The sequence below is a fragment of the Cephus cinctus genome, unplaced genomic scaffold, assembly GCF_000341935.2.
Source record: "Cephus cinctus unplaced genomic scaffold, Ccin1 Ccin1_scaffold0160, whole genome shotgun sequence".
NCBI classification, from domain to species: Eukaryota; Metazoa; Arthropoda; class Insecta; order Hymenoptera; family Cephidae; genus Cephus; species Cephus cinctus.
Window position 1 is genome coordinate 516302 of NW_014332886.1, and position 18426 is coordinate 534727.

The window sequence follows — 18426 nt, forward strand, 5'->3', positions numbered from 1 at the left end:
GAAGATAAGAACAGTGAAAAAAATTACAATCTTATCCTGCTCGCGACTGATTGTTTTATTAAACTTCTGTATAATTCAGAAATAAATATGTATGTACAATCGCACAAATATGTAATTTGAGTACTATGTATATACATAAGTATATGGAAATATATATATCGTAATTTGGGTGAACGGAAATTACATAGTTATTGATTATAATGTAAGTAGTAATAGTGTAATCAGTATTGAAACTATTAACACTTCAACAATTAGAGATTCAATAAGTTTATCATTCGATGAAAAATATTTTGGCGTGTAACAATCTTTAAATATGTCTAGCGATTATGCAATTTTAAGTGCTCATACATTGAAAAATTGGCCATTTAATTGATAGGTGGAAGCACTATTGCAACTCTGCCTGATAAATTATTAATTCAGACTTACAAAGCTCCCTCGCTATTCATTTCTGGGAAAATAACTTCATTTGGCATACTAAAGACAAGTTGCCGGTAGGTGACAAAAGAATTTTTTCAAAATTAATAAGTCAATTTGTTAACATTAAACGTACCGACAATTTTTTATAAACTTTTTTTTTGGCTTCAAAACGGTCAAATGACTGGTCGATGGTACGTTTAGTGTTAATAAGAAAAAATTCATACCTAATTATATGTAAAAGTTTGAAGCTTTTGTTAACGATATGTCCAATGAAGCGTCATAATGTCGAAAATAACGTATATTTGAGAGATAACATATTATCTTTCAGCAGTATGTCTTTCAAATTAAAAGCTCATAAATGAGATGCACCGCATGTTTCATGCGGTCGAACCTAAAACTGAAAACAGTATACCCTTCCTAATCATCATACTGTTAGTTTCTATCAAATACTTCCATATATCAATAACAAACACAGAATTGAATTCTCTTTATAATTGATTGCATGCGAATTAATAGACAAAATTATCATTATCCGAAGGATGGCCATCGATAGATAGTAAAATAGTACAAAAAAAAATTAAACCGACTGAACTCTTTTGTTCGTCTGTATTTTGAAAAAAAAAAAAGAGAAAGAATAGCACAACTTCAATAATTAAATTGACGTACGAATTTGTCAGTAACTTTTACTGGCAGATATATATATATATATATATTGAGCATAGTATTAATTCTGGTCCAGAAGCTTCATCATAAAATAATCTTACAATACGGTAAAGACCAAAATTAATTTTATCTTTATCCATTGCTCGTATGATATGTTAAGCATAAATATGATCACGTAAAGTCATCAAAATATATTGCTATTATTATAAGCATTAATTACATGTATTAATATTAGGTCGAATACCCATTTACAGTCTACTGCCTGCCATTTTAAAGACTGATAGTTTTCGAAATCATTACGACATTATTGCCCGTAATACTCTCAATCTATTCACAATTAACGGCCTATTTTATGTAGTTATTCGATGTATTAAATTAATTTCATACAACTCTACTTTTCCATCGGCACTTCAATTTATTTACAATACGTACTATTTTCTACTACTATGACTCTTGATATAGCGATTTCGAGAAGATAATAGAATTTCAAAATTACATGCATCAAAGTTATTCATTGCAGAGCATATAAAAATATTTTCAATAAACACAATGTACTGAACATATTGATTCAATCTACAAGATCTCTGTCAATCGGCGTGGTGAGATTATCACGTGATACAAATAAAATAATGCTGTTCGTTGAGTTAAACATTGAAGAAATCAAAGGATAAAACATTTTGTTTTGCAAATTGCGTTACTAATGTTTTACTTACAAGCCACGAAACTGTCAACTAGGAAGACTAACTTCAATCAACTTTCAGCTGATAATGAGAACAAACATGAATCGTATTTATATTAATTAAATTAAAAAAGGGGCTTTGTATTGGGAGAGCATGACGAATTTGACATTGCATATTTGATGAGCCTCATCATCAAAATTTACATATTGGCAACTTCGAATCATTTAATAAGACTTATCAAATATACGTTATTGGCCCCATTTCACTAATCAGTCCCTTATGTTTTTCTTTTCCCCTAGTGGGTGTCCCCTAATTATCGTGATGCGGGAATAACGCTACACTTGCAAGTACTCATTAGCCCTATAGTGATGAGATGAAAAGTTTTAACTGTAATTCTTAATACGGGCTTTACCATGCTTCTCTATCTCTGTTGTAAAATTAGGCAAGACAAAATATATGACCCACCTATGCACCTCACGCCGTAATGTGAACCATTATTCTTTTGAATGCGCCATTACGTACTTAATTACTCCATAAAATGTTCTACGCTAAAGGGAATACACGGAAGATAGCAATGATAATCATTTTGCTTATACAATACAGGAAAATGGAATTAGTAGGGTTTCATAGAATTCATCTCATCACCAGAGAGGGACAACGATAATTAATTTTATACCTAATTTTCCATAAAGGCGATATTAATACTCGAAAAATACTGTAAGTTCTATAATAGGCATAGGTATCCGTTTTCCTATAATTTGATAACAAGTGCAATTACAATATATCAGAGTGGTTAGCGAAAAAACACAGTATGCTTATAGGCTATTTTGATTGTGAGAGAAACCTCTTCAATCGTACTCATATTCAGTAAATTAAATGATAAAAAATGCTCTTCCGATCAGACACCTACTTCTTAAGTGTAAAATAGATATATCGTCGACATTTCTTGTTACAAAAATGTATTACATTTCTTAAGCTACGGTTAGACTCTTATGCGCAAACTGTTAATGATAAAGTTAGTGTATTCATGTGCAGACCGCGTGCGCATAAATATCTTATGCTACCTCGTGAAAGAAAAATTCAAACAAATGTTTTCGATGAAACCGTTTGAAAGCTGTCAACTATATTGCTGCCACATGTAAACTTTTCTTGCAATAATTGCATTGCGTATCTCCTCGACAAAAGTTTATGCAACGATACCTCTTTCAGGAAGTTAACTTACAAAATAATGTGTAACTACAGTATACACAATTGCATTTGTATCAAATGTATATTACATTCATACAGTCTGACTCGTGTTAATACTTTTCTTACGAAATCTTTGTAATTCATAAAATCCAATTGTCAAAATATAATTGAATAAATTTCAGCATAAGTTCTAATCACTTTGATTAAAAGTGATTAGATAAGCAAAGTGAAATCATGTAATTTTTAGTATAACCGTAGCCTCACGTTTCTGAATTTCATTTCGCACAGGGATTTCAAATCTCCTTTCGTACTCCAATGAAAGATTCACGTAAAGGTAAAACCAAAGGTTGAACCTCTCGTATTGGTGTAGCTTGTTCACCGTCAGTAGCGTCTCTGTTGCCATCGTGAATATCGTTGGAAGATGAATTTAAAGAAGGCAGAAGAGTCTCCCTTTCGTCCTTTGGCAAAGAATCCTTATGGGTATCTAGATTCTCACATTTCGGGATATTATCAACATTATCATCATGCGCGTTCTTATCGAGGCACTTTTGAGTTTGCACGAGCAAACTTACGTCCGCTATGTTATCATTTAATTTCGAATTAATTACATCTGCCGATACCTTTGATATGATACCATATTTTTCTACATGTCCCTTCGCTAAGTCTCTTTTGTTACTGACTAGACCTGTGGAACCAGTTTCGTCTACCGTCATCGTAGAAGAGCTTGGATTAATATCTAAGTCTTTAAAGCCACTAATCGTTGAATCACTATTTAGAAAGTATGGCAAGGGTGCAGCAGCATTGCTAGTGTCATTAGAAATACTATCAATCGGATCGAAGACATGTTCAGTTTCCAAAAAAATCCCTTCGTTTTCTGAATTTCTGGAACGATAGGCTCTTGTGCGATCTTCACTTCCGGATAAACTTCTTTCAACCTCGCGCCAGTGTCGAGGAGTATCATCCGTACTCGAATTTGCACAACGTCCCGTACGACGGTTGTCTAAAAATACGTAGCGACTGTCGCCATTTCTGGAGACTTGAACTGGATGTTGCGCATCAACGTTATGATGACTATCCGTCAGCAGAGAATCCGTTTCCATGTACTCGGGTTCAAAATTCTGTGAGTGCGACGTGATATTTCTTGCAATTGTAAAACTACCAGCCGACCCGGTGCTACTAGAGTCAGAATTACCGCTTGCGTTCAAAGTAACGTTGTCCGAAATGTTAAATGTCGCGTTTGATATATTGTCGCAATTAAGATTAAAATTAAATATTCCAAAACCGGGTTGTACTTGAGGTCTTGGTATTTGACCGGACGTAAAGCACTGTATATTCGGAAAATTTGCACCTGATTGAATACTGGAAGAGACTCTAGTAGTCGATGAATCCGTATTTTCATTACTTACGTTACGTTCGTTAGTTATTGCTTGTGAATTTTCTGCAGTGTATGCATTGGAATTTGGAAATGATGAGGTTCTTTGGATTGCAGGAGGCTCCAATAAATTTTCACAAGATACATATGGAGGTGGAGGACCTTCTCTTGGTGGAACAGCGACAACTTCAGAATACGGTGGCGGCTCTACAGGGCGTCCTACGAATTGTACTTCACCGTTTATGTTATACATAAAACTCACGCCTAAAAATAAAAATTCTCATTCGTACTTGGATTGCTATGGCAAAGAACGGTCTATACCAGTTTTATTTAGGTCTACAGAATTTGTTTTTTGTTTACAAAATCCAATGAGTGAAATCTTATGCTTACCTCCAGGTCGATTTGCAGCCGTTGTTCTATTTAAATACACATCAAGATCATAGAGTGGTACAGTATGACGTGTGCGGGAACAACCAATTCGCATTTGCTGAGAACATCGTGAATTCATTGCTCTTTTCATTTGTACTCTACATATCGCTATCACTAATATAGTTACTATGAACATAAAGGCCATTGCACATCCTGAAATAATTTTATCATTTCATATAGTACAGTTGTCATTTTATTATAAGTGTGTATGTACATTCGTTATTGCCATGATTTACATCAGAGATATCATTATTACTTACCAATTACTGTGTAAATTGTTATTTGAAGGAAACCTATATCCGTAAATCGTGGATGATCAGGAGATGGTTCAGGATGAGCCAATTGCGAAGTAGCAGTACAGTTATGTTGATCGCAACACCATTCAGGTGGCATGCATCTTCCATAGCAAAACATTTTTCCAGCACAAGGATCTTTACCACAACCAGCAGCTTGACTTTCATCCTCACCATCGTCACAATCTTTTTTACCATCGCATACAAAACGGTTCATGATACAAATTGTATTATGGCATCTAAACCATAACGGACCACATTGTTTATATTCTGCAAATAAAATATTTAAAATCAATAAAATTTCATTGGTAATCAATGGTTAAAATAATGTTAATTATACTTTGAAACATAAACATTGTGATTATTTAGGTTACAAAACTATATAACTATAGATCAAAAACTTTGCATGGACTTTGCATAAAAGCAAAACAGACTTACTGGGTTTGACGGATAATCGTATGCTGGTGGAGAGTGATTTTTGAATAGTTGAATTAAAAGCAACAGCCATACATTTATAATCACCAGCATCTTTCTCAGTAAGATCACTAAACCATAACCAAGCAGTATTTGGAGCTTGTCCTCGTTCCACTCTAGCTTCACTATAAAGTCTATTCCTATTATTGTAATAATAAACAGTTATATTACTTAAGATCATATATAGAAACTTACACAATAATAAAACTGAATAATAATTCAACTACTAATTAAGGATCTTACCCATTCTGTATATGAGCAGGTATAATCCAATCAACAGTATATTCAAACAATGGTGGATCTTTTTTGTCATTATTTTGATAAACAGCTGTGCAAGTCATATTAAGAGATTCATTTTTTCTACGAAATATGACCTTATGTTCAGAAAAATTCATAATTTCAGGCCAAATTTCAAGTTTTATCAAAGGTCCCCCTGACCATGGATTCAAAATACCATTCATTGTGGAACCTAAATATTTATTATAATTATATTCTATATTTATTTCAGCCTGTGACACAAAACTTAATGCTGATATCATAAACAGTGCTCACTCTATTAGATAAGACAACAAATGGGACGCAGGAGTAATCAGAATACTAACAGTAACTTTTATATTACACCCTCTGAAGCATTAAATATAATCAAATATCTGACAGGTGACAATCAAAATTTAAAAAAAAAGCATAAAATAATTGATACGCAACTCATTATAACCATAACCCCAAATATATTCAAAGAGGAAACTTACATTTCAGCCTGTCTGCCATCCATGTCAAAATTATTGCAAGCAGAACGAGATATTGCATTATGTAGCATGATAACACTAACAAAACATATTCAGTACAAAAACTAATCTACTTGCATTACACCATAAAAATGACAACAGACCAGTGGACACAACAAAGATCAACAATGATATTCGAATTTATGAATTCAAAGTTTTGAAAACAGGAAAAACACTTTCTTCAAATACACAATGGATATACAACTATTTAGAAATAATTTTATTCTTTCACAGCCATTGTCTCGTATAAAGCTTAACCACGATATACATATGAAATGACGACTTATCGACATAATAACAGAGATGAGTAGGGAGATACACAACGCTACGGTTTTAGGCGATACCAAAAACATGGCGCTAAATCGTAGCGACGAGTTCGGGAGTAGAATTTTGAGATCATCGCCTCCGTCGATAATGCATATCGCATCGTAGCCGAGCTGAACGTGATCACGAACGTGTAGCACCGTCGTGGCCTTGTTTCCACCGTGCAGAGTTGAAACAGAGTTTAGCAGCCTCGTTGGTCAATTCCATTCAGCTTCTATACATGATTGATTAACTCTGTTTAAACTCTGCACGGTGGAAACTAAGCCCGTGCATATGTTTCTACCGTGTAGGGTTGAAATAGAGTTAACCAATTAAAAACGAAATTTGAGCGGAATAAGCTAACTTGATTGGTTAACTCTATTTCAACCCTGCATGATGGAAACATAGGCCGTGGTACGGGCCGTGCACATCAAAAGCAGCGGGAAACGAGCAGCAGGCAACAACCAATGGGCAAGATGCTTCGGATCTGAGTTCTGACGTTAATGGCTGTTACGCTTTGCACATTGGTCGTGGATTTGCTACTCGCTACCTGTTGACTTTGGTGTGCAAGGTGCATTAGTTAACAATAATAAATAGTATAACTTAAAATACCGACATGGGAAGAACAAAAAAGAAAAAGCGGACGTCAAATTTCATTGAGGAGGAAAAATTTATGTTGGTTGATTTAATCACCGAAAAAAAACATATAATAGAAAATAAAGGAACAAACAGTGCAATTATCAAGGAAAAAGAAAAATGTTGGGAGGAAATAACCAACAAATTTAACAGTGCCTCTACTTTCACATATCGAGATACGCAGGCATTGCGAAATTGTTGGGACAATATCAAAAAACGAACAAGAAAATACTTCGCAGAAAGAAGAAGAGAAGTGTTAAAAACGGGTAAGTATTGAAACACGTAAAATAAGTACTACATATTTCATTTCTTGCTTTATTATATTTTTAGCTGAATCAAAAATAGCATTAAATGAAATTCTGGCAAAAGATGAAACAGAAAAACACTCAATTGAACTGGCGATTGCTGAAAAAAAATTGATTTGTGAGAAACTACAAATAGACATTTTAAAAACAGAATTAGAAATCAAAAAGACCATCTTAATCCGGGAAAAAACTAAAAATGCCATGTTGGGAATACTAAACGAAACAGAATAAAGATAAGATTACACAAATCATGACAGCTTTATTCATTAAAACCTTTTTCAACATTTGTTACTTATCATAAATCATGGTTTTCCAATTTTTACAAAACAATTATTTCCAAAATCAATTTTATGTACAATTCAATCTTTTGGTGAATGTCCTTGAATTCCTTCTGTTATTTATAATTCGAGTTATCAAGTGTCGACTTGATTCCAGACTTTTACAACCTGTGGAGAAGCAAATATTACTATATCATTGGAATAAATATAATTTGTAATTTTAAGAAAACTATGTCGTCACTATGACTGAAATATCTATGTTAACACACTGACTTTTTTGTATTGGAATCGAATATTATTTAAGAAAATAAATGGAATTTTTATACAAGTAATACTTAAATGTTAACTCTATAATGTCCAAATCCGCCTCCAGGCAGATACATCTTAGAACAGCTAAGCATATCCCAACTGTCTGAGACATAAAATTTGGGCTTTACAGGGTTAAGGTAAATTCTTTGTAGGTTCAATCAATGGAGAAAATAGATAATGTATAACTTTACCTTTGAAAGAAATTATGTATGAGGTTATTCCGAACAAATGCATTTTGTGCATGCTCATTTTGAGGTACATTTAGTGGAGGAATGTTCTCATACTCTATCAAATTATCCCAATCTGCAGGTAGATTAATATTTGGATCGTTCACTGGCACAGGATCTGCTATGCGACAGGCAATATTATGCAACACAGCTGTTGCTACAACTGTCTTCAAGTTCGTTCCATTGAATATCGTATACCTAGCGCTAGAATAGGGAATCTTCTCTTCCAAATTCCAAATAAACGTTCAACTGTGTTCCTTGTGCGTATGTGTGATTCATTATACCGTTGTTCTGCTGCTCTTCTGGTTCTTTTGTGGATTTAAAAGAGATGTCAATAAATATGGTTTTAGAGGATAACCATTATCACCTAGCAAATGGCATCTCCATAATGACCCTGCTTAAATGTTTCGCAGAGTCGGCTGTTATTGAAAATTGTGCTGTCGTGTACGGATCCTTGCCAACGAGCGACGATATCAGTTATTTCCATGTTGGCGTTTGAAACTGCTTGAACGTTAATTGATAAGTAACCCTTTCTATATCGAAAAAGTTCTGCTTCTTCTCTACCTGTAAAAAATTAAAATGTAAACTATATTAATACAATTTTTTATCTCAATGTAGAATATTCAATAAAGAGGTTTTACTTTCCGAAGGATTTTACGTGGCAATATGTGCAGTCTATGCAGCCAATGATTTTTGGAAACCTTGCGATTCTGTAAAACTGTTCTTGCTGCTGACGAATTTCCTCATTTGTTGAAGAGCGCTTCACAAAACGTGGTCGTAATCTAGCAAGGACATTCGTTACACGAGAAGCAATGCGATGTGCAGAAGTTGTGCTTAAACCAGAAAAATCTGCTACAGACATATACCGGGATCCCGTTGCGTATAATCGTAAAGTGAGCAACTATAGTTCTATATCATTTAATTCTTCAAATTAATTATGGCGAGTTTTAAATTTTTTCGTTCTTCTGTTAATAAAATCTATAATGTCTTCATCATCGGAAGACGATAACATGTTATAATAATACATTGACACACACACCTCATACCACATAATTGTATTTGAACGACGTTCACGTCTCTGAACGCTCGACATCGGGCGTTAAGTTAAACGCCGGTCATCTTCCGCTCAATGGTTGAAGGAATATAAAAATTCAGTAACCTGAGTTTAAACTAGGTTCAACACTGAATCGCGTCGGAGGAAACGGGCGTTAGTGTTGAAAGAGCGAATCACGTGGTAGCACTACACGTGCGCAGTTATCTCTTTCTTGAATACGTAACCTACAGCTTGGTTCGTAATGTGTAATATACCATGATTAGAATTGAAAGAAGCAAGAATGACCAGAAAGTGCATCGTGCCTGCTTGAATCACAATGGTAGGAATTTGCATTTAAAAATCTCACAGGAGTTACAAATAAATTCAGTAAAAAAGTTACGACATAAGCAAAAATTGACTGTATACGTTAGTATATCTCCTGTGAAAGATTTTTCATTGGAAATTCCTACACTTAAACCGGAGAAAGTCTTTTTACAAAGAGAATTGGACCTTGTGGAACCAATTTCATATAGTGATGAAACATAAATTCAACAAGTGTAAAAGAGTGAAAATATTTATACTATTGAACTTAACTATGAAAAAAATTTTACTTGTGCAAACATTTCAGTTTTTGTACTTGTCCAGAGGTATTGTCATCAAGTTAAAAATTTTCATAACTTTTAGGTGAATTGGTCCATTAAACTCTAATATTTTAAATCACCAATTCTTTATTTGTCTAACTTTAAAATTAGATTGTTTAATTTTATTTAAGTGGCATCGCATCGGTTTTTTGTGTGTAATTTTCCTTTTGAATCGGAGATAAGAGTTGCAGTGATTATTCATCCATACGCAACTAAGAGAGATGTAATTACGTTATAATACGGTCAATATATTTCGGAACGCACCCCGACTAGCATACTATTGGAATAAGAAAAAAAGGTTTGTTCGTGCAAGCGCTTTTATTGCACTGGAGCACTATAGGTGTGTTCGAAAATGGGGCGAGAGCGTATAATGCATCACTGTCTTCTCTGTTTATTGCATGCTTTTGATCGAGATACAAAATGCTCTCAGCACTCTCTGCTCATTTGTGAAGCACCTAGGGGTCGATTGTGTTATTCAAATATAGTGAAAATACGAAAAGTGAATAACTGTTAGCCAATCGCTGTGCTTATCTTCTTTTGAACCTAACACGCGATTGGATAACAGTTATTCACTTTTCGTATTTTCACTACATTAGAGTTACACAATCGACCTCCTATAGTGCTTCGGAGCACGTACAAACTCTTGCACGAACGGACCTAATATTTATAAATTAAAGTTGGCCGGCCAACTTCACACAGGTGATGCATTTTAATACTTGATATTATTCCAGATGTTGGCTACACTGAATGGTAATGTTCATACCATATTTTCCGAAGTATGTATCTGCATTTTCCAATTACTTCATGGAACATGCGCATATTCATGTCAAGTGTAGTGTGAGGGGAATAATATTTTGGCTATCGGGGGCCTAAAACTAATTAAAATGGTAAGATTACCAAAGCTTTGCAAAATGTGAATTATGTGGAAACGATCAACTGTGTGATATCGAACTACGTACTTTCATAGAATGCCTTCAATATATCATACGTTTGACGTAGTGAAATAACCTATTCACTTTCAACGTTAATAATTTTTTGGATGCAATTATTAATCAAAATTTTAAAAGCACGTTCTAGAACAGGCATTTTTTTAAACTGGATATAAATATATTAATAGACAGTTTGATTATTATAAATTTGTGCAACTTTATTAATAAGTACAAGTTCTTAGAGATAATTTTAATACGTCTATCAAATTCTTCAACTACCTGCCAACACATAATGTTTTATTCGTTATTAATGGTTTTGCAAGAACAACATTCGTTAAATATTACAAAATTTTATATTCATTTTGGTTCTGTTGTTTGGAACTGTTAACAATTGTTTTGGGAAAGTAATTGTGGTTTTGTGACATATATATCAAACAGATTGTATGTATAACAATGCAGTTGTTTAATTATCACAAAGTGTAATATTTCTTTATTTATGAGGCAGGATGCATTATGAATATATATTCAAACACTGATAAATAAAATATTTAACACTCTGTTTCACTTTAAATCATATATGTTAATATTTCAGCATAAATTAAAATTCTCGCAACGAGACAAAGTTAAGAAATTTATAACATTCACACAAACTGGAGAGCAAACTGCTATATATTGTTTGACATTGAATGATTGGAAGCTAGATCTAGCAAGTGATAACTATTTTCAAAATCCAGATGCATATTATAAGGAACCTAAAACCTCTGTAGATAAGAAAAAAGTTGAAATACTATTCAATCGATATCAGGGTAATGTATTGCACTAAATAATTTATTATCTATATCTTTTACAACCATTCTTAACTAATAGATATAATTCCTGTATAGCATATCTATGGTATTAATATATTTAAATCAGTGTGTAATAGCCATTGAATATAAATAATGTTTTTGATGTAGTAAAATAATTTGTATAATATGTATCATATATGTAAAATTATATGTTTGAACCTTATCATGGCAGATCCAAGCGAACCGGAAAAAATTACAGCAGATGGCATAATGAAATTTCTTGATGATTTGAACTTGAGCCCAGAAAGCAAATTAGTATTAATTATAGCCTGGAAATTTCGAGCAGAAACTCAATGCGAATTTACAAAAGATGAATTTATAAATGGCATGATTGACTTAGGGTATGTGTTATTATCTTAAACCAAATCTTTCATTAATAAATAAAAAGATAATATTTTGTATGATATTTGAATACTTTGATACGATATTAGGATTCCTTGTATGTTTAATATTAAAATGTTTCAAAATATATATTTTTTGTAGTGTGGATAGTATTGATAAACTTAAAGCACGCTTAAGCAGTTTAGAAAGCGAACTAAGGGATTCCCACAAATTTAAAGATTTTTATCATTTCACCTTTAATTATGCAAAAAATTCTGGACAAAAAGGTTTGGATCTGGATATGGCAATTGCATATTGGAATATTGTGTTGGATGACAAATTCAAATTTTTATCATTGTGGTGCCAGTTTCTACAGGTATATGGTCGACCTTCTCAAATTTTTCTAAAATATTCAGTGTCAATTATGTACAATTTAATTGATTCAATTATTTGTTTTCAGGAACATCACAAAAGATCAATCCCAAAAGACACGTGGAATTTGCTTCTAGATTTCGCACTTATGATCAATCCTGATATGAGTAACTATGACGAAGAAGGTGCTTGGCCAGTTTTAATCGACGATTTCGTAGAATGGGCACAGCCTCGGGTGCGTCAGACTCTCTAACATGATTTCACTAAAATGTTCATATTCGAGTCAGTTATATTTACTTGCTGCAACATCAGCACTTCCCAAAGAACATCGAACTAAAAAGAGGATGAGTTCTTTATCGCAGCTGGATTGCAAATATATTGCTTTGTACACAGTGCAGTTGTTTATACTGTAACGTCTCTGAAGAAAATTATTAGCAGAATATTTGCAAATCATTTCTTACACTAAAGGATCTAGAGAGTAGAAGGTAGATTGAATTTTTTCGTTTATATTTTCCAGTTTCCTTAATGCGCTGTAATCTTTATAATTATAACTTGACACATTTTTCTGTGGAATATATAACCTGCATCAGGTTTTAGTACTATCAAATGTACTTCCTTTTATTATGCAATTTACTGAAGAAACTTTATCATTGTGATTCAAATATTCTGTTATTATATGAACTTAACTGCACTTCATTTGTGTATAAACATTTTGAGTACTATACGAGTTGCCACAGATAGGTCTTTAGTAAAGAAAACTATGCTCAACTACCAACGGTATGTGCAAAGGATTTTGATTGAAATTCTATAGTCACGTTATTCGGTTAATTGAATAAACGCGGCTTCAAAAGCTAATTTTACATAAATTTGTTTATACGTTTCTGTAGATAGTAATTCATAGAGATTATGTTGTTGAAGCTCGTTAAGATATGATTACTTTAACCACACTACACTTGTAAAATACAAACAAAAACGTGAGGATAAATATGAAAGCTCTGTTTTAAAAATAGAGGTACCCTAGCATCGTTACACTTATTTTATTCTTTCTTCCATTATCCTAAAATGGTGACAACGGAAAAAGAGAAAGGTTTGCTTTTTCTACGCTATCACATACCAATGTATAAATTACGATGATAAAATACTTGAGGCGATAGATAAAATAAATTTTTTTTATAAACTAACCGATTGAGTTTCATTTCTGGCTGCATAGGCGCTAAACTATTACGTGTTTCAAAACTTGTACACATTTTCTGGATGAATATGTTTTTTAGAATAGAGTTATGTCGATAAAAAATACTAACAGTAATCCATAACGTGATTATAAATATAAATTATTTAAGTTACACTCAATTCACATGCTGGTGTGGTACTAAAAAAATCTAAAGAAGTTTGTCTCACATAATTATAGTAAATTGTTAATAAAGAAGAACTTATAGAGATCGCATATGGATAGATTTTCGTGATATACAAAAGTTTTATAATTTATTAGATCACATAAAATTAATAACTAATTAGTATTCTGGAGTATTGAGAATGAGGATTTTCCTTCCATAAATATGACTTAAAAGGAACCGAACGTTGTATTATTCATACATGATATAATATATATACATACATATATGAAAACTGTACATACATATAAGTCCTTCGAAAATTATTAATCTATAGAGTTATGCACTCGTGTTTTCCATACACTTTCATGTGCGTATAGTAGAGTATCACTCAGAATTTTATTAACAGTTCTGTTACAGTGACAGTTGGTTTTAAAAATGTACTGGTAATTCTTGTAACATGACCAATACGTTGTGATCGTCGATTTTGCTCATTGTCAAAACGAGTAAAGAAGATCATATCATCATATATATCTTCTAAAGTAGATGTCACGAAAACTGAAAGACGCAAACTTTATTCAAATTTGTTCCATTTGAAAATTTTAAAAAACCAACAATCTTGTTATTATGTATGACGATAGTCGGGTAACCTTTTAAAGATGTGTGTATGTATATGTGTATAGATATTAAAATATCTATGGGGACATACGTAAATGTACATACATATATATTCGATGGCAAGCAAAGCAAACCATTATACAAAATTCTAGAACACATTGTCCATTAACGAGATATTTTTAAGAGCCCATATATTTTATAAGAAAACGTCAAGTGCAGATCAAAAATGAATATTTCTGGCGTCTTCATGTTATAAGACACGGAATATTTAAATAATATTGCATGATACGATTTGCGCAATACTCAAACAATTTCAAAAATGTACAGTGATTTCGGCTATTACTTTTGTTCGGGGGGAAATAACTAATATTTTTATCGGCATCCAGTTTCAGCATTGTGTAAACAAAGTTTTAGAAGCATCGAACAAGATTGTATATAATGTAAATATATATGTAAGATTATTCTGTCTCTAATTTAAATTGATTCGGTGAAATAAAATCGTAAGACACTGCTACATTATGTGTAACTTATTGTCATTGTAAGATTGTCTTTGATTGAAATTTAATAATTTTTAAAATTCTTTCTCATAACCGTAAACCTTTTTATTGTAGACGTTTTTATTTTATCCAAACCAATTTAAGACTGCTTGCGACAAAACACTATTATTTCAGAATTGAAAAAAGCATTACTAACGGTGTAGGATAGAAACTTTATCTGTGCTTACTTCTACTATTTTTGAAAGAATATCGTTTTATGTAGCCTTTGAAGTATTTGAATGGAAAGTGCGCTACATAGTAAAGAGATCATAACATTCGTTATAAAAATAATTGCCGTGTTAAATTATAATAATATTTTTTTAATATTAAAATTGACTTGCACGGTACCGCTGAAATGTTCTGTTTCTATCTTACTTCCAAAGCATATTTAATTCTATATTTAAAATATCTAGAGTAGAAAGTTTTAAATCGAAAATTAAGTTGTACTGTGACAGATCTATATCTTTAGGTCCAAACTAAAGTTAGATAATTTAAACATAATTTGAAAAAATTTAATTTGGAATAAAGTAGCATTTAACTGAGCAACTGTATAAAAAATCTAGCATAGTTCATAGCCATAACCGAACCACTTAACTACTCACGGATGTTAATCAATCGGTACATGTCATATATTTATTGTTTGTTTTTTATATTCAAGACCCAGATTTACCTTGTAATTGTAAATTCAAACTTAGCCAATCTTTTTTCTAGATTAGTCTAAACCGTTCGAGCTAATCCATCAAAAGGTTTAAATCGTTATATTTAACGAAAGTTTTGTCCAAAGAGGAAAACCATTGTGACGTCATATAATGTAAGCTTCTTGTTAATTTTTGTAACTTTTTAAAGAATAAGCTTTAGACTGATGCAAGACTTGGGAGACCTTATCCTACTTGTACCTTATACCTCCTGTACACTTCAAATATTTCCACATATCTAGACAAGATTACTTTGTTTGGTACCTTGACATGAATTATTAGGAAGTAGTCCGTCTTGATGATACTTACTCTGTCTAGTCAGAATACTAAAAAGAACACAGAACAATGAAAGAATGTCAATTTCTAAAGGATTGGGTTAAAGTAAGTCTTCTTTATTGCCGCAATGCTGTTATAACTCATATATATCCTCATTTTTTAATATTTAATGTTATATACAATGATGCATACAAATATTTTATTTTGTGATCATTTCTATTATTCTATTTTTATTGATTTCAAAGTTTTCTGTTTCTTTCTCCATATTGCTTCTGTTTAGAAAGAAAAAAAGTATCTTTACCGTTGTCCAAATGCACTATAGGATTAATGTTATTTCAATAGCTTTTTTCATAAATTATTAATTATCGTGTGTATAATTCTTGTAATATCCTTGGCATTCACAGAGAGAATTTTTTGGGTATAAGAAAGCTAATTCATATTGATTAGCTTGTGCATTGTAACATTCATGCAAAACAGTATTTACGTACCAATTACATAAAATATGCAAATTATCTGTATCCACCTGTAGAAAAAAAAAATTATTTAAACTTCTTCAAAGTGCAGAAAGTATAAAAAAAAATTAATTATAGATTTATAACATCTTACATACTTATTTATCTAAAAATTTGATAAGAAAAACATTTCACACTATCACATTATGATATAAAGCTAAAACGGCACAAATGTCTATGGTAAATACTAAAAACGCCTATACTGATAAAACCTTTTTTTTTATTACCTGAGCGACTACTAATCCACGCTGAGGGTATTCGTTAGTGCTATGCCCATGAGAATCAAACAATGTGACCTAAAATCATGAAACATTATAAAAATGAACACCCTGTAGAGTTCAATGGCAACTTAACCCTTTTAGTGCCGGGCGAAAAACCGGTGCCTAAGCGAGAATAACCGGACGAATTTTACGAATTTTACGAGTTGGGAAAAAGGTCATAAAAATTAAACTAAAAATGATAATTACATAATTCAAAAAACAACGTATTACAGAAGGAAGAGAGAATAATGTAATGCTAATTGTATTTCAACATTTATTTTGTGATAGAGCTTTCTCGCCAGGCGAAGAATAAGGTGCCATCGCATACGCAACGATATATTGTCGTCCGGCACTAAGAAGGTTAATGGAACATAGCGCACCTTAAAAGTTTGTTGCTGAAATATTAAAAGAATGGTGCGTCCACACGTGATAAGTAGCATAAATAAATTATCTGATTTAGGATCTGCGTTCCACTTGTACAGGAAACTCATTATGTTTGGGTACAAACTTGATCCAATATCGTCATGAAATATGCGAAACTTCTGCATGTACAGAAACGCAATGTTACAATAAAATATACAAGTATATCTGTACTAATGGTAAATTTCAGATTTGACTACATGTTAAGCACAGTAATCACCTACCCATTCTTTTAATACATATAAACTTTTGCGTCCAAATTTAAGAGCTTCTTCGGTATTAAGATATGGATGAGGTACGAGCGCTTTTTTTACTATCCAATCATGAGTTGCATTGCCTTCGACTATTGCTTCTGCTATAAGAACGTTTAATTCAGGACAAGTTTCCACCTTCCAAATGATTAATCCTGATCGAGCTATTCGTTGAGCTACGAGTATGCATATTAGAGTGCAGGCTTCGCTTACTAATTATACATGATAAATATATTAATTAAAATGGGAATTAACATGCACAATAAGAATTAAATAAATGAGGCCATGTAAGGTTTTTACTTTCTTGACCCGGTGGGTAACGGCTTTGGGAAAATTCCGGGTGATACCAGTATATATCTATTTTGTCTTGAAAAGAATCCTTTAAGAACGATGGAAAGTGGGAACCAAATAATGGTGGTAAGTTCATAACTGAGTATTAAAATTGGTTTGCTGCGTGACTCCTCGAACATTTAATTTTAACTCGGGAAAACATTTTTTGCTTTATATACTTTTACACATGTTTTATGAAAAGGTCCGAAAGTAATTTAACTTATTTTTGTAGCCATGATTGGCTGGTGTGAATCAGGATCGCGGATTTGATCGGCATTTTCAGACGATGTAAGCTGAGTTATGGCGAAAATGCCAACTATGAAACAAAAGAGTAAATTGCTGACAAATAATGGTTGATGCTACGTTCCAAAATTAACTTTGAGTACTCTGAGAATAGTTGTGTTTCTCTCAGATGCGTACAGGGAATATAAGACTCGAAATTGCTCGCAGTAGTGCACATGCATTTCGGAACGTGATCTGATTAGTGTATTTTGAATGTATAATGATGACAGCTGTCATAACAAATCGTTCTTGAAATGTCAATAAAATTGGTCAATGATTCACAAAGTTTTTCACGTAATACCTTATATATTTTGAAAAAGCTGTAAAATCATGTTAAATTGACGTAATATATATATACAGGGTTAGTCAGTAGAAACGCACCAGCAGAAGTTGGCCGCAAGTAGCCGACACG

The 18426-nt window shown here is 32.5% G+C and overlaps 5 protein-coding genes across 15 annotated transcripts; 2 read left to right on the plus strand and 3 right to left on the minus strand.

Annotated features, from left to right (window-relative positions):
* Positions 1-1472: 1472 nt before the first annotated feature.
* LOC107263673 lies at positions 1473-6747 on the minus strand. Of its 5 annotated transcripts, none has more exons than XM_015731137.2 (7): positions 6266-6745; positions 5760-5985; positions 5481-5656; positions 5010-5312; positions 4711-4902; positions 4355-4584; positions 1473-4273 (listed from the first exon to the last, which is right to left on the minus strand). In XM_015731137.2, the coding sequence occupies exons 1-7, from the start codon at positions 6321-6323 to the stop codon at positions 3242-3244; spliced, it is 2217 nt and encodes a 738-aa protein (XP_015586623.1). In that variant the 5' UTR covers positions 6324-6745; the 3' UTR covers positions 1473-3241. The 5 variants fall into 5 exon arrangements, with proteins under 5 accessions (XP_015586623.1, XP_015586624.1, XP_015586622.1 ...); XM_015731138.2 differs by having other exon boundaries at positions 1473-4066; positions 6266-6744; XM_015731136.2 differs by having other exon boundaries at positions 1473-4539; positions 6266-6746.
* A 156-nt stretch (positions 6748-6903) lies between these two features.
* Positions 6904-7796, plus strand: LOC107263800 (myb/SANT-like DNA-binding domain-containing protein 3). The gene is made up of 2 exons (XM_015731394.2): positions 6904-7506; positions 7571-7796. The coding sequence occupies exons 1-2, from the start codon at positions 7221-7223 to the stop codon at positions 7774-7776; spliced, it is 492 nt and encodes a 163-aa protein (XP_015586880.1). The 5' UTR covers positions 6904-7220; the 3' UTR covers positions 7777-7796.
* Positions 7785-9537, minus strand: LOC107263801 (putative nuclease HARBI1). Of its 6 annotated transcripts, XM_015731398.2 has the most exons (4): positions 9399-9537; positions 9005-9192; positions 8324-8923; positions 7785-7991 (listed from the first exon to the last, which is right to left on the minus strand). In XM_015731398.2, exons 1-3 carry the CDS (start codon positions 9401-9403, stop codon positions 8727-8729), a joined length of 390 nt encoding a protein of 129 aa, XP_015586884.1. In that variant the 5' UTR covers positions 9404-9537; the 3' UTR covers positions 7785-7991; positions 8324-8726. The 6 variants fall into 6 exon arrangements, 4 of the variants coding, with proteins under 4 accessions (XP_015586884.1, XP_015586881.1, XP_024936796.1 ...); XR_003058559.1 differs by lacking the exon at positions 9005-9192 and having other exon boundaries at positions 9399-9532; XR_001536768.1 differs by lacking the exon at positions 9399-9537 and having other exon boundaries at positions 9001-9392.
* A 364-nt stretch (positions 9538-9901) lies between these two features.
* On the plus strand, positions 9902-13684 carry LOC107263799 (DCN1-like protein). The gene is made up of 6 exons (XM_015731393.2): positions 9902-10039; positions 10765-10920; positions 11555-11768; positions 11983-12151; positions 12294-12507; positions 12592-13684. The coding sequence occupies exons 2-6, from the start codon at positions 10918-10920 to the stop codon at positions 12754-12756; spliced, it is 765 nt and encodes a 254-aa protein (XP_015586879.1). The 5' UTR covers positions 9902-10039; positions 10765-10917; the 3' UTR covers positions 12757-13684.
* Positions 13685-14940: 1256 nt separating this feature from the next.
* LOC107263802 lies at positions 14941-18284 on the minus strand. 2 transcript variants are annotated; one of them, XM_025081027.1, is made up of 5 exons: positions 17703-18284; positions 17376-17506; positions 17112-17273; positions 16699-16767; positions 14941-16482 (listed from the first exon to the last, which is right to left on the minus strand). In XM_025081027.1, exons 1-5 carry the CDS (start codon positions 17827-17829, stop codon positions 16318-16320), a joined length of 654 nt encoding a protein of 217 aa, XP_024936795.1. In that variant the 5' UTR covers positions 17830-18284; the 3' UTR covers positions 14941-16317. The 2 variants fall into 2 exon arrangements, with proteins under 2 accessions (XP_024936795.1, XP_015586885.1); XM_015731399.2 differs by having other exon boundaries at positions 17376-17614; positions 17703-18272.
* Between the last annotated feature and the right edge of the window lie 142 nt (positions 18285-18426).

Coding starts and splice junctions, on each gene's coding strand:
- LOC107263673 (XM_015731135.2), bottom strand. CDS start 6,323: ATGCAATATCTCGTTCTGCTTGCAATAATTTTGACATGGATGGCAGAC. Junction 5,313..5,480: donor ACGATTATCCGTCAAACCCA/GTAAGTCTGTTT, acceptor TTTTATTTGCAG/AATATAAACAATGTGGTCCG. Junction 4,585..4,710: donor GGCTGCAAATCGACCTGGAG/GTAAGCATAAGA, acceptor TTTTATTTTTAG/GCGTGAGTTTTATGTATAAC.
- LOC107263800 (XM_015731394.2), top strand. CDS start 7,221: ATGGGAAGAACAAAAAAGAAAAAGCGGACGTCAAATTTCATTGAGGAG. Junction 7,507..7,570: donor AAGAGAAGTGTTAAAAACGG/GTAAGTATTGAA, acceptor TTATATTTTTAG/CTGAATCAAAAATAGCATTA.
- LOC107263801 (XM_015731395.1), bottom strand. CDS start 9,221: ATGTCTGTAGCAGATTTTTCTGGTTTAAGCACAACTTCTGCACATCGC. Junction 8,924..9,004: donor TTGCCACGTAAAATCCTTCG/GAAAGTAAAACC, acceptor AATTTTTTACAG/GTAGAGAAGAAGCAGAACTT.
- LOC107263799 (XM_015731393.2), top strand. Junction 12,152..12,293: donor AATGGCATGATTGACTTAGG/GTATGTGTTATT, acceptor TATTTTTTGTAG/TGTGGATAGTATTGATAAAC. Junction 12,508..12,591: donor TGTGGTGCCAGTTTCTACAG/GTATATGGTCGA, acceptor ATTTGTTTTCAG/GAACATCACAAAAGATCAAT.
- LOC107263802 (XM_015731399.2), bottom strand. CDS start 17,829: ATGAACTTACCACCATTATTTGGTTCCCACTTTCCATCGTTCTTAAAG. Junction 17,615..17,702: donor TTACCCACCGGGTCAAGAAA/GTAAAAACCTTA, acceptor ATGTATAATTAG/TAAGCGAAGCCTGCACTCTA. Junction 16,768..17,111: donor TTCAGCAACAAACTTTTAAG/GTGCGCTATGTT, acceptor TCATGATTTTAG/GTCACATTGTTTGATTCTCA.